The sequence below is a fragment of the Podarcis tiliguerta genome, assembly GCF_965153285.1.
Source record: "Podarcis tiliguerta genome assembly, chromosome: 18".
NCBI classification, from domain to species: Eukaryota; Metazoa; Chordata; class Lepidosauria; order Squamata; family Lacertidae; genus Podarcis; species Podarcis tiliguerta.
This window is the reverse complement of record NC_139551.1, coordinates 11732634-11746845: the sequence shown is the minus strand read 5'-3', so window position 1 is coordinate 11746845 and position 14212 is coordinate 11732634. Positions and strand designations below refer to the sequence as shown.

At 45.4% G+C, this 14212-nt stretch overlaps 1 protein-coding gene across 2 annotated transcripts in view; it reads left to right on the top strand.

Annotated features, from left to right (window-relative positions):
• The window catches only part of UPF1 (UPF1 RNA helicase and ATPase), a 30113-nt gene that overhangs the window by 1721 nt on the left and 14180 nt on the right, over positions 1 to 14212 (top strand). Inside the window, exons 2-10 of one of the 2 annotated variants that reach the window (XM_083421408.1) lie at positions 8846 to 8988; positions 9866 to 9955; positions 11047 to 11214; positions 11376 to 11556; positions 12369 to 12530; positions 12912 to 12996; positions 13134 to 13232; positions 13753 to 13861; positions 13959 to 14118. In XM_083421408.1, the coding sequence (XP_083277534.1) occupies positions 8846 to 8988; positions 9866 to 9955; positions 11047 to 11214; positions 11376 to 11556; positions 12369 to 12530; positions 12912 to 12996; positions 13134 to 13232; positions 13753 to 13861; positions 13959 to 14118 (1197 nt within the window). Of the gene's footprint in view, positions 1 to 8845; positions 8989 to 9865; positions 9956 to 11046; positions 11215 to 11375; positions 11557 to 12368; positions 12531 to 12911; positions 12997 to 13133; positions 13233 to 13749; positions 13862 to 13958; positions 14119 to 14212 lie in introns of both variants that reach the window. The other variant, XM_083421407.1, reaches the window with a different exon arrangement.

Here is a 14212-nt window from a genome sequence, read left to right as displayed (position 1 = left end):
ATTACGTTACCTCCCTAAAGGGGTCTGCTCTGATTATGACCAACATTAGATTTCTCAGCTGTCTTCCATCATGGAACCCACATGTACTTCCCAAGAGGCCTCCTGGCCAGGCGCTAACCCCATATTGTTGGGCTCCTAACTCCAATCACTGACCATGGTGGCTTTTGGCACTGTAGCTCAGCAGGAGAGCACTTCAAAACTCTGGTGAGCTGTTGCCAGTCGCTGTTGGCGGTGCTGAGCTAGATAGACCCGGTGGTCTGACTCTAAGGCAGCTTCCGATGTTCTTATGAGGGAGTTGAAGTCCTCAACAACATCTGGAGAGAAACAGAAATCCCCCAGCCCTTCTTTGGACATATACTCAAGTAATCCTTTGTGTGGCACTTGGGGAGGCCGCAAGGGAAGGCCTTTCTTGACCCACAATGGGAGAGGCCAATTGCAGATATTTTTATACCATTGTGCACTATTAAAAATAGACACATGCCTATGTTATGTAGCATTTTGCTATTAAAAACATCATTTTTTTCACCCTAGAGTTGAGGCATAAGGAATTATGGGAGAATCATAGAATCATAGAATCATAGAGTTGGAAGAGACCACAAGGGTCATCGAGTCCAACCCCCTGCCAAGCAGGAAACACCATCAGAGCACTCCTGACATATGGTTGTCAAGCCTCTGCTTAAAGACCTCCAAAGAAGGAGACTCCACCACACTCCTTGGCAGCAAATTCCACTGTCGAACGGCTCTTACTGTCAGGAAGTTCTTCCTAATGTTTAGGTGGAATCTTCTTTCTTGTAGTTTGGATCCATTGCTCCGTGTCTGCTTCTATGGAGCAGCAGAAAACAACCTTTCTCCCTCCTCTATGTGACATCCTTTTATATATTTGAACATGGCTATCATATCACCCCTTAACCTCCTCTTCTCCAGGCTAAACATGCCCAGCTCCCTTAGCCGATCCTCATAAGGCATCGTTTCCAGGCCTTTGACCATTTTGGTTGCCCTCCTCTGTACACGTTCTAGTTTGTCAGTGTCCTTCTTGAACTGTGGTGCCCAGAACTGGACACAGTACTCCAGGTGAGGTCTGACCAGAGCAGAATACAGTGGCACTATAACTTCCCTTGATCTAGATGCTATACTCCTATTGATGCAGCCCAGAATTGCATTGGCTTTTTTAGCTGCCGCGTCACACTGTTGGCTCATGTTAAGTTTGTGGTCAACCAAGACTCCTAGATCCTTTTCACATGTACTGCTCTCAAGCCAGGTGTCACCCATCTTGTATTTGTGCCTCTCATTTTTTTTGCCCAAGTGCAATACTTTACATTTCTCCCTGTTAAAATTCATCTTGTTTGTTTTGGCCCAGTTCTCTAATCTGTCAAGGTCGTTTTGAAGTGTGTATAGCACACCTCAGTATATGTCGTGTGTGTGTGTGTGTGTGACAGATACGTTTGTATGTGGTTAAAAGTAACTTTCTAGAAAGGAATATTGGGGAAATGTATGCAAGGTGTTGGTTGGTTAAAACAACACTTTTTTCTCTAGGTGGAAGGCAAAAGGAATATGAAAGAAATGTGCCCACAAAATTGTTAGTGTGTATCTACCTTCTGTGGTTAAAAATAGTGGAATGGATTCAACTAAAAAATACTCAGAGCTGAGCCATTTAAATTAATGGACCTAAATTAGTCTTGTCTGTTATTTTCAGTAGGTCTGCTCTGAGTAGGGCTAGCATTGGATGCAAGCCAGTATTTTTAGCCACAAAGAGAGGAGGTGAAGGCAATAGTGGGAGTGGTGCATATACAATGTGTGTCTATTGGTTTGTAATTAAAAGCAGTGTTTTCGAGATAGGAGGTGGAAAATATATTGGGGAACTATGAGTATCTGTCCCCAAGTATTAATGAGAATTACTGGGCAAGTTAAGAAATACTTGGGGAGGGGGTTGTCAATAACGGGCATGTACAACTTCTCCAAGTCAAGTTGCAGGGGAAAGTGAAGGAATACAAGGCAGTATGTGTGTCTAGTTTTAAAGATGGGGGAAGGAGAAGAAATAATGTGGAGGAGAGCTTCATTTGTGTGTAGGTAACCTTTCCTGGTTGAAAGCTGTCTTCTTAGGGTTGATGAAAAGAAATATGGTATGTCTCTGTATTAATATTAATGTTCCTGAGAGAAGGAGATGGTGGCTTTTCAGTGGAACTTGGTCACCACTAACCTGTAGCTGAGTTGGTACCAGTGTCTGTAATTTTGTATTAAAGAGCCTTAGGGTGGGGGTTGACGAAACGTTTCCTGTTTGTATGTAAACTAGGCATAAAATATTGGAGGAATTCAGTAGTCTTGCAGATAAGTCCTCAAGCTGTTACTAGTCTGCTTCTTATTATCATTTAACTTCTAGCCATTTTGTCTCTGACCCAGCTCCCTCCCATTTTTAAAGGCTTCCCTGTCTCAGTATCCGAAGGCAACTCTTACTTGTCGCAGGTGACTGAGAAAATGACTCTTTACAAAAGCAGAATATAGTTGTGTAGAGTACTTTGTGGTTGAGCAGGAAACCGGGGGGGGGGGGGGGGAGAGACCGGAGGGAGCAGAGAGGAACAAATACGTGGCAAATACAACATAACCGTTTGTAGTTAAAGCAACCTTTTAGAGACGAGGCAATATTAATGCTGGGGGCAGGGCAGGCAGTAGTGTACAAGGTAGTTATAAAATGCATATGAGCACTTCCTGGATTAAGTCATGCAGTAAGGACATGGTTTCTTACCAAACTATGTAAGAGCTTTATTAGTGTTCTGTGGATACAGCAACACGGAGAACAGTAGCTGAACCTCTGAATAACTGGGTGTGGTGCGAACTGGGGGGCAAGGTGCACTCATGCCTAATGAACACACCTTCCCCACACAAGTGCCCAGCTGGCTAAGAGGAGATTCCCAGCCTGCTGTCTGGATTTCCCGTCCAGCTGTGTTTGAGAGCTCTGCTCTCAAACCAGGCTTTCTTATGGTTCCTTCCTTTGGAGGAGAGTTTAATTGCCTTGTGTGGGTTGTTAAAGGCAATTGAAGTTTCTCGTTGTGAAGGGTAGAATTTCTGTCTGTACAGGTGTGAGTTTTCGCAGGCCTTCTCTGATAACTTTGTGTCTCCTTTATAAGAATCAAATTGTTGGCACACCTCACACGTTACAAGGTAACCTTGGTGATTTGCCTTTCTATGCCTGTGCATTAGTGGAGCTTGATAGATATATCACACGTGGCATTGTCACTTGGTTCCACCCCACCCACCTTTTTTGACCATATAGATTCAGAAATAATTTCATGCACTGCGTATCTTCACCAATAATTGGATCTTTGTCTGTTACTGCTCCTACAAAAAGAATGTTTTGTAACAAAAAAAGAGTGTTTTTAAAATGTAAGCCAAAAGCCCTGTCAGCTAATTTCCCTAATACAGTGGTACCTCAGGTTAAGTACTTAATTCGTTCCGGAGGTCTGTTCTTAACCTGAAGCACCACTTTAGCTAATGGGGCCTCCTGCTGCCGCTGCACCGCCGGAGCACGATTTCTGTTCTTATCCTGAAGCAAAGTTCTTAACCCGAGGTACTACTTCTCGGTTAGCGGAGTCTGTAACCTGAGGCGTATGTAACCTGAAGCGTATGTAACCCGAGGTACCACTGTACTGTAGTGCTTCCTTGAACCAAGTGTTTGCTTAAATCATATTAAGTGACCCAAACTCCATTGGAACTTTATTCAGACACAACTTTGAAACTGGTGTGTTCAGTTTGTGGAAGCACTCTTCCCAGAAGCAACAGCCATATAAGGCAGGGACTGATGTGAGCCTGGCTTTGCTGGTGGAGGCTGATGCAGGCATTGGTAGCCCAAAACATCTGGAAGGAGTGGCAGGTTGGTGAAGGCTGGAATAAACTAGATGCAAGGGGTAAACACATCCATGCCCCTCCTGAAAATCAAAGGCCTTGCTGGGTAGAAAGTACAAAAGTGAGGCCCTTGCATTGCCTGTGTGGAGCAAGAAAACCAAAGCAGCTGTGAAGCCCACTTGTAGCACCCAGTTCAAGCCAGCTGCAGCTTTGAAATTGACAGCTTAGTAAGCATTTCCATCCTTGTCATAGCATATGTATCCTTCTGTATAATTGGCTGGATGATGGAGAGGAGGCCCCACTGCCTTGCCTGTCAGTAATCTGGACAGTAACATTTCTCTTGAACTGTATTTGCTCTAGAGATCGCACACAGCAGCAAACTTTACATTGCAGATTTTCTTTCTTCCTGCTTATTGTTTGTTGTTGTTACCACCACCACCCGCATGTCAGAACCTTCTAAGAAATAGAGAGTGAAACTGAAGCCCTCTTCTCGGGTCGGATGGTAGTCAAACTTGGCCGTCCAGTTTCTAATCTATTAAAAAACTCCAAAAAACCCCCAAGATTTACCAGTACAGTGATATCTCGGGTTACGTACGCTTCAGGTTACAGACTCCACTAACCCAGAAATAGTACCTCAGGTTAAGAACTATGCTTCAGGATGAGAAGAGAAATCGTGCTTAGGCGGTGGCGGGAGGCCCCATTAGCTAAAGTGGTGCTTCAGGTTAAGAACAGACCTCAAGAACGAATTAAGTTCTTAACCCGAGGTACCACTGTAAACCCCTAAAAGTGTAAAGGATACCCTTTATAAAAAAGTAAGTTATGTATAAAAGGTGCATAGCAAATCCCCCACCTATTTGACCTGCTGTAACTGGTGATTCTGTGTAGTAGGTAGTCTTCACTGTGTGGAAAGAGAGATTGGGGCTGCAATCCTAAGTATTCTTACTCAGGTGTAAGTCATATTTAATTCAATGGGGTTTACTGCCTTTTAAGTGGGGTTAGGATTTGCAGCCCTAACAGCTAATGAGGAGTGAGCTCTTGGTCTGTGGTTTTTGTATTTTGACTCCTGTTTTTGAAAAGCTTTGTATGGGTGTTTTTTTGCAAACCAGGCACTACATAGTCAGATTATGTTTTAGTACGCTGGGTTTCCCCAAAAACAGCTGCTGCCTTTTTCAGGATCCATATGGACATTGCTGTCTCCATTGTAACTGTGCACAAGTCATTCTCTCTCTCACACACACACACCTTAGCACAGAGCTTTCCAAATTGTGTGTTGTGACACGTTAGTGTGTTGGCTGCAGTGTGTAGTGTCATACAAGTGCTCCCCGTGTTCCTCCAGGGGCTGGAAAGCAGTGTTAGAAACCTGTGAAAGCTAGGAGGTAAATGGCGCCTTAAACCTAGGTTATGGGTGCAACAATGGAATGTCTAGGCACACTTTTTTATAACAAGAATACAAAGCTGAAAATGAATGAACTGCAGCTAAAATAGTATGTTCATTTTTCAAATGGTCTAGTCCTTCCCCTGCCCACCCCCTATTATTCTTAAGGGGGTCTCTTCTCCAGTCTTCAGAGAGTAGCTGGAAGTGGGGAGGCAGAAAAAAAGGTCCTCCTTTCCTTCCACTATGCAGTTTTAATCTGAAATCTTAGGCGCAGGGCTGCTGCTTTTTCAGCCAATCTTGCCTGCTTTCTTTTGGCTCCTCCAGGAATTTTCAGTAGCCCAGAGCTCAGAAACTGCTTGCGCTAATGAAATCCACTGTCGCAAAAAGCACCTAGAACAATGGGAGTTTTGAACATGGCTGGAAAGGGGTTGGTTTAACCTCCAGTTTGCTAGTAAAACTGAAAAGAAACAGGTGTGTAGCTGAATATAATCCAATTACCTGTTTGGAAAGAGTTAAACATAGTAAACAATCACCCTGGTTTTTTTTATAGTTTGCAGATTCTATATATTGGTTCAAGGAGTTCTCAGTGGCAAGCCAAGGTAAAAGAATATTTTCAGATTGGGTGTTATGGTTTCTTATCTCTTCAGGTTGTATAGGGCTGCTGCTCTTGCCTGCTTTCTTTTCCTCCAAGGATCTTAGTAGTTTCTTTTCAGGTTTAAAAGTAGACAGCCACTTTTCACACTTAGTCTTTAAAAAGAAGTGAGCAGAATCCATCTCTGTAATTTGGAAGGAAATCTCCTCGGCATATATTTGAGCAGCTAGCAAGATGAAATTAATGTAATTAGCACTTCCTTTTTGCTCTGTGCCCTCTCCTTCATTTCACCGGTGTGCTGATGTCCTTTTTGCAAGACATTTGCCATACTTGAGGGTATAAAATGTGTTTCGGTTTTGTGTTTTAGGAAGGATTTTTAAGAGGATTTTTGTAGCCTTTAAACGTAATCATGCTTGACCAGCCAAAGTGTTGAGGGTGGATATGGATAGCCCTGCACACTCTGGGTGTGGGGTGGTCTTGATCAAGTGTCCTCTTCCCAGGACTGATCAGAGGCTCCAACCAGGTCAGGATGTTGCAGAGATGTAAACTATAAAGTACTGTTAAAACACCCAGTCACAGAACTTCCTCTCAAAGACTAGTTAGGACTGGTGTCCTATACAAATGCATGTTTCCATCTGCTTTTTGAGGTATTTACTTGGTGTGTTAGGGTGATGAACTTGCAGAAATGGCTCCCCCCAACCCCCACATGGTAGCCAGTGTTGGAAAGTGAGATGTATAAGCTGGGCATCCAATGGATCCTTAAATCAAAGTTACAGTCACCAAAATGGAATGTCCAGTTGTGGTTTTTTGGCAAGACGGCCCTGAAGTCTTATTTTTCAAATTATATATTGACTGTGATTGATTCTCAGTTAAACATCGAATAGTTCAAATGACAACCTTGAGCTAAGGTAAGAACTTTGAGAACTTAAAGAAGAAAAGTCACTTGATCCAGAGACAGTCCACATATATATATATATTTCTGAAGGTTGACTGCTCCTGCTCAGACTGCACAGAAAAAGCATTTTGGTTCCTGATTGTGCAGGTAAAATATAACTGATAGAATTCTACAGGTTGTGGTCTTAGTGTATGAAAACAAGTGCTAGAATCCAATCAGAGGCATCCTTTACCTCAACATGGCTGCCCACTGACTCCATATCCATTATGGAATACTCCTCCTTTCATGCCCTCTCACTGATTCCAGTACAATGATGAAATTTCATTTTGCTGATTTATTACAAGCAGCCCTAAAAAGGAATCTCTTCACATATGTGCACACATTGCTAAAGAGTTGAAAAGGGTTTAGAAGAGCCCTCCCATTAGGAACAGCTGAAGCGCATCATCCCTGTGCACAAGTCAAGACTTGAAGCTGTGCTCCATGGAGACACTGAAAATCAAGGGCTCTTCCCAAGCTTCTCTTGCTGCTCAACTAGGCAGTGGGGGGGGGGCATATTAAGGGGCCCTTTGGCCTGCCATCTGGAGACACATTGCTGGCTTAGCCCCTTTTAAAAAACAATGGCTTGCCAGGCAGCGGTAGGCTGAGCAGCTGTAAAATTTGCTGTGCTTGTTTTGTAGGTGAGAAAATTCCCCTTTTATTGGTTTCAGCAGTGGTTTTCAGCCAGTGTGCAATGGTGCCCTGAGGTGCCCTGAAGGTCAAGGGTGCAGTGGGCAGCACTGGCCACTGTTCCTCCCTCTTTCTTTCTTTCTTTCTTTCTTTCCCTCTCTCTCTCTCTTATGCCCTCTTGCATCTCTGCCTCCCAAAGGCTTGCACAGCTGATTATTGCAGCAGCCCTGGCTCTAAGCTCCGCAGGTGAATGGTGCCTCTGAGACGCATCTCTCTTTGGGGCAGGGGGGGGCGGCTCAGAGACCAGGGGCAACAGCAGCAGCTGCCCAGAGGGCTCTCAAGGAAAGGGGAGAGGAGGCTGAGGGAACACCCCCACAAGGGAGGGTGTTCAAAAAAGGGTGTGAGGCTGCCAGCTCTGCAGGCAAGGGGTGACATAACTGGGCTCCTGAACCCCACAGGGGTGCCACAGAAAGAATGTAGTTGGTTAAGGGAGCTGAAAACCTCTGGCTTACAGGACAAGTGGCCTCCTCTCTAAATTCTCTGTGTCCTTATTGGCGCTTTGGTGGCCTCTGATGTTGAGCTGAACCTTGTGCTGAGGGTAGATAAGGAATGACAGGGGGAAAGTGGGGCCTTAGATGGCCTGTCACAGCACAGTCTGGCTTGGGAAAGTGTTTCTGGCACTTGTGGCTATTTCGAGGAATCCGTGTTTTGTGATGTGCAGCTCTTGAAGCACAAGGCTGGCGACTGACCGCGTCATGAGGAGTGGTTTGAAAGGGAATGGAGGTGGGGAGAGAGGGGCAATAACGAGAGCCAGAAGGAAATAAGACTTATGTGGAGGAGTGGGAAAACTAACTTTAAACTAAATCTTTCGTAATAAACTCTTTTTGGAAGTCTTTATAAAATATTATTTTATAATGCCTTTTTGATCAGGCATTACGGTGATGAATTCAAGATTCTATGCACTTGACTGCTGTGCATAAGAATTGTCTTCAGGCAACAGAAGTGGGCAGCTTAATAAATTGCTACATGGGCCAACGGCTGCATTGCCAGTCTGCCCTTCTTCATATAGCATTAGCCATAATGGCGCAGCTGGGTCTGCTCTTCCACCTGCAAGTCTGGTTGCTGGTGGGTTTTAAACAAACCCATGTGTCCAAGTGTTTTGTTCATGTGCACCTGACATTTGGCAGTTTCATCACTCCTAGCTCTTACTTCTGTGAACATCTAGTCCATGGGTAGGCAAACTAAGGCCCGGGGGCTGGATCTGGCCCGATCACCTTCTAAATCCAGCCTGCAGATGATCCGGGAATCAGCCTGTTTTTACATCAGTAGAATGTGTCCTTTTATTTAAAATGCATCTCTGGGTTATTTGTGGGGCATAGGAATTCGTTCTTTTCTTTTCAAAATCTAGTCTGGTCTGAGGGACGGTGGACCAGCCCTCTGCTGAAAAAGTTTGCTGACCCCTGTCCATGTTTTGCATTAGGTGAATGGGCCTGACGGCATCCTGCAAAATGGAGCAGTGGATGATAATGTGCCTAAGACCAGCCAGCTCCTTGCTGAACTCAATTTTGAGGAAGACGAGGAAGACACTTACTACACCAAGGACCTTCCAGTGCATGCTTGCAGGTAAGACTGTGTCTATGTGTGTGGACATAATCTAAAATTCAAAGCAGAGTCTAGGAGCCACATGTGGGCAAATAATGGCTCTATTGGTTGAAGGAGGTCCTCTCACTTGCCTTTTTCGCCTCTGTTTAAACCTTCATGTGAATTAACCACACACTTTGTACAAATAATCCTCTTGTGTCCATGCAGCAATATAAGTTAGGAGTCCTGGGCATTCCAGGATGTCTTTCAGATGACAAGGTGGTAATAGTGACATTTCTGAGATTTCTGAAGACTTTTCTAGCTAAACTGCTGTGTTCTATTCATGCAAAACAGTGCACCCTCTTTATTTATCCCAATTAAACCCTATTTTCCTGCGTTCTTGGTACTTTTACCAGAGATCACAGATGGGCAGCTGTTGGCCTCTGCCACAGGTTTCTTGAACGCTGTTCAGATGCTGCAGCATTTCTCTTTCAATGCTGGTTTATTCAACACTCTGACAATGTGCATGTCCTGTGACGACTTAGCAGATTGCACTGTGGTGTCATAAAGCAGAACTGGGACTTGTATTGCTTAATGCCAGCTCTCAGCAGCATGGAGAGAAGGTCTATCTGAAGGTAGCCCTGTTTAGGGAAGTTTTTTAATGTCTGATGTTTTATCACTTTTTTATTATTAATTCTCAATTAATTCTCATTAATTATGTTGGGAGACTCAGAGTGGCTGGGGAAACACAGCCAGATGGGCGGGGTATAAATAATAATAATAGGTGAAGCAAGGGTGCAACCCAACCAAATTTGGAGGCTTTGATCTGGGTCAACTTGAACTAGAGAGAACCAAAGGAAAAGCACCCTGGCTTGTCATGCCTTTGAAGCAAAACCTAACAATGTGTCCTCTTCCTTAGCTACTGTGGCATCCATGACCCAGCTTGCGTCGTCTACTGCAACACCAGCAAGAAGTGGTTCTGCAATGGGCGTGGGAATACGTCTGGCAGGTGAGCGATGCAGCCACAGAAGTGGTGATGGCATGAAGCATTGGGGTTGTATCGAGCTACGTTCTGCTCACTGTAGATCTGTTGAAATTAGTGGGCCAAAGTTTGTTGTGCTCATTGCATTCTGGGTCTGTTCTTGAGTGGGATGAACGCTGGATACGAACCTTAGGCGGTAGCCTCACACCGTGAGCCAGGTCACTAGTTCACATCGCCCAGTGCTACATAAGGTGGCTGGGATTGGATGTGAGATCTTTTCTCACGCTGTGTGTGTATGTGTCTCATGCATGTACTGTTACACGTCACCGTTCATTTCCTTGCTGCCTTTTATGCAGAAAAGCCATCAAGGCTGCTCACACAGTTTAATCCAGATAAAGCAGCCATAGGCAAACTCCGACCCTCCAGATGTTTGGAACTACAATTCCCATCATCCCTAGCTAACAGGACCAGTGGTCAGGGATGATGGGAATTGTAGTCCCAAACATCTGGAGGGCCAGAGTTTGCCTATGCCTGAGATAAAGAATTACAACAATATAATAAAATACACTGCTTGACAACATTTTTTAAAAAAGAGCAGTATGTCCACATCATATTTAAAAACCTGGAATTCGGACTGAAAAACCAGTGTGCCCCCCATGTCATCCATATACAGTGGTACCTCGGGTTACATACGCTTCAGGTTACATACGCTTCAGGTTACAGACTCTGCTAACCCAGAAATAGTACCTCGGGTTAAGAACTATGCTTCAGGATGAGAAGAGAAATCGTGCTTTGGCAGCACGGCGGTGGCGGGAGGCCCCATTAGCTAAAGTGGTGCTTCAGGTTAAGAACCGTTTCAGGTTAAGAACGGACCTCCAGAATTAATTACTTAACCCGAGGTACCACTGTACACACACACACACACACACACACACCCACACACACACATCCCAGGTCTTCTGATAAGGTTTCCTAGGCATGAGGTGGCACAGAGTAGGTATAAAAGCTCTCCCTTGATAATCAGAGGTGTCCTTCCGTGCTCCTGCTTGAATTTTTACATCAGTAGGAAAAGCAATTTGCCATTCAACCCAGCCTGCCTTTCTTCTGTGTCTTGCCAGCCATATTGTGAATCACCTTGTGAGAGCCAAATGTAAGGAAGTGACACTGCACAAGGATGGCCCTCTGGGTGAGACGGTCCTGGAGTGCTACAACTGTGGCTGCCGCAACGTGTTCCTCCTGGGTTTCATCCCTGCTAAGGCAGACTCTGTGGTCGTCTTGCTGTGCAGGTGAGACATTTCCTCTCTTTATTTTGGAAGCAAATTCCTGGTCGGTCTCGAGTCTTAGTGGGCGATTGATTTTGAAAGCACAAAAAATATTGTTGATTCTCTTTTTATCCCCTACGTGTGCCTGTCTAATAAAACTCTTCTCCCCTATCCTGACTATACAGGCAGCCTTGTGCCAGTCAGAGCAGCTTGAAGGACATCAACTGGGACAGTTCTCAGTGGCAGCCTCTGATTCAAGACCGCTGCTTCCTTTCCTGGTTGGTCAAAATCCCTTCTGAGCAGGAGCAGTTGAGGGCGCGTCAGATCACTGCCCAGCAAATCAACAAGCTGGAAGAGCTCTGGAAGGTGCGTGGAAGTGTCTGCAGCAGAGAGCAGAGGGACGACCGAGAGAGCCCAGGAGGGGATAAGCAGATCTGTATCGGGGTGTGCTGTTGGGTGTGGAATTCAGCTTCCTGACAACTCCAGCTCCCTTCGTCATTTTCTGAGGCCTTGGCCATACAGCTTGGAAAATGTACGAAGCCTTGGCTTCACGGCTTGAAGCTGAAGCTGAAATCTGTGAGAAATCTAGAGAGGAGACTGAATAAGATTGAGAGTTGTGGGTTCAGTCTAGCACAATATTAGAAGTTGGACAAATCTGCATAACTGAGCACAGCTTGCAGTATTTGCCATAGCACAGATCTTAAGATTGTTTGGGTGCAGACTTCTTAAAATGTTTTGGGCATGTTTGTGCAGTTGCCAACAGAGAGAGCCTGTCTCTTCATGAAACACCTTCTTTTTGTTACAACAAGACACAATTGGTAGTCAAAATAGACAAACTTTGCAAATTCACCAAAGCCACCAGTCAGCCTACCCCAGCATAGCTGTGTTTATAATAGAATCATAGAGTTGGAAGGGCCCCTGTGGGTCATCTAGTCCAACCTCCCCTGCAATGCAGGAATATGCAGCTGTCCCCTACGGGGATTGAGCCTGCAACCCTGGCATTATCAGCACCCTGCTCTAACCAACTGAGCTATCCAGTTGCATCCTGGAATGGTTGGATTTGGAAATACCTTCCATTAGTTTTCCGTCTTGATTTAGGAAGACCTGTTCTGAAACCAGCTGATGGGAGGGTTGTAGTTGGTCTGTTCTATTTAACCACCTCTTCTTTGTGACTGCAGGAGAACCCCTCTGCCACCCTCGAAGACTTGGAGAAGCCTGGCGTCGACGAAGAGCCACAGCACGTCCTCCTCCGATACGAGGATGCTTATCAATACCAAAACATATTTGGGCCTCTGGTCAAACTTGAGGCCGACTACGACAAGAAGCTGAAGGAGTCCCAGGTAAGATTCAGGCCAAGGAGGATGCAGCCACTTTGAAATGGCATGGCCCAGTGGGCACAACAGTTGCTTTGGAGTAGGGTAAGGGCTGGATCTGAAGAAGGCTCAGTTGCTTCTCCCTGGAAGAGGAACAGTTTTGACAAATTGTAGAGTCATCAGCCCAGCCTCTTTCCTTAAAGGTAGCTCCTCTTAGGGATCCAGCAACTGCTAAATCAGCATTAGCTTTGAAGTGTTGCCAGGGGTGGTTTAGCAGCCCTTCCTGTGATTGTTCAAGCCATCTGTGCAGTGCTAGGGAGGGCAGGCAGGAAACAGAGGGCCAGGTCTGCTCTTGAGTACCTTTTTTGTCTGTGTTTGTAAAGTTAGAATATCTCTCTTTATGTTTAGACACAGGACAACATCACTGTGAGATGGGATCTGGGCTTGAACAAGAAAAGGATTGCCTACTTCACCTTGCCAAAGACGGATTCAGGTAAGAACAGGAAATCAGTAAAGGAAGTCTGGCTCAAGGATCTCTCGATTGGCAGACTCTGAACACCATTAACATTCACAAACAGTGAGTTGGTGTTTGCTTTGGAAGAACTGAAAGCTTCTAACTCCTCTTTTCAGATATGCGCCTGATGCAGGGGGATGAGATCTGCCTGAGGTACAAAGGGGATTTGGCCCCGCTGTGGAAAGGAATCGGCCACGTGATTAAAGTTCCTGATAGTATCCTTTTAATTTCATGAGGCTGTAAGGCGGACTCCAACATCTCAATTGCACAGTTGAGATTATGTCAAGTGGAGCCCTTAGAACATGTTGAATGCCTGGCATTTGAAGCAGAATTGTGGGAGAGAATGGACACCTCTTCCTGTGCTCCCTTAGAACAACTGTGTCTATCTGGTGGCACAAAAGAAGCAAAAGGTTTCAATTTATGGTTTGTGTAAAATAACACACACAGACATACACACACTATCCATATACTTGTGCCTCCATTCTTCCTCTGAGGAGGAGGTCAAAGCCCCTTCCCATGCCATTCCCAGGCTGATTCCACATCCAGGCAACTAGCAGGGATAGCCAGCTTAGCTTGGGCAGTTGAAATGGTGGTGTGCCTTCAGCTGACACCTTCTCTGTAGACTTGCAGCACTAGAACAGTCCCCAGAGGTAGTGGTGGGTGGGAGGTGGGGTGGGACTCTGAAAAGAAGCTTGCAACTGTTCCACGAAACTGCTACTTAACGAGGTTTTGAAGATTACGGTGACGAAATTGCGATCGAGCTGAGGAGCAGTGTCGGAGCCCCCGTGGAAGTGACCCACAACTTCCAAGTGGACTTTGTGTGGAAGTCGACTTCCTTTGACAGGTGGGTGAAGGCAGTGTCTCTCTCTGTCTTGAGAAGCCGGTTGCATAAATGTTTGAGGATGACCTGGTTTGTGCTTGTGTGTCCACCTCTTCTTCAGGATGCAGAGTGCCCTCAAGACTTTTGCTGTGGATGAAACCTCCGTCTCTGGCTACATCTATCACAAGCTCCTGGGTCACGAGGTGGAGGATGTCATTATCAAATGTCAGCTGCCGAAGCGCTTCACAGCACAAGGACTTCCTGACCTCAACCATTCTCAGGTAACCTTATCCGGCCCAACAGCAAAGGCAGGAGTTGGGTCCAAGAGCTTCCAGTGTCAGTTTCGCAAACAGTGCTCCCCCGTGTGGAGTTAAT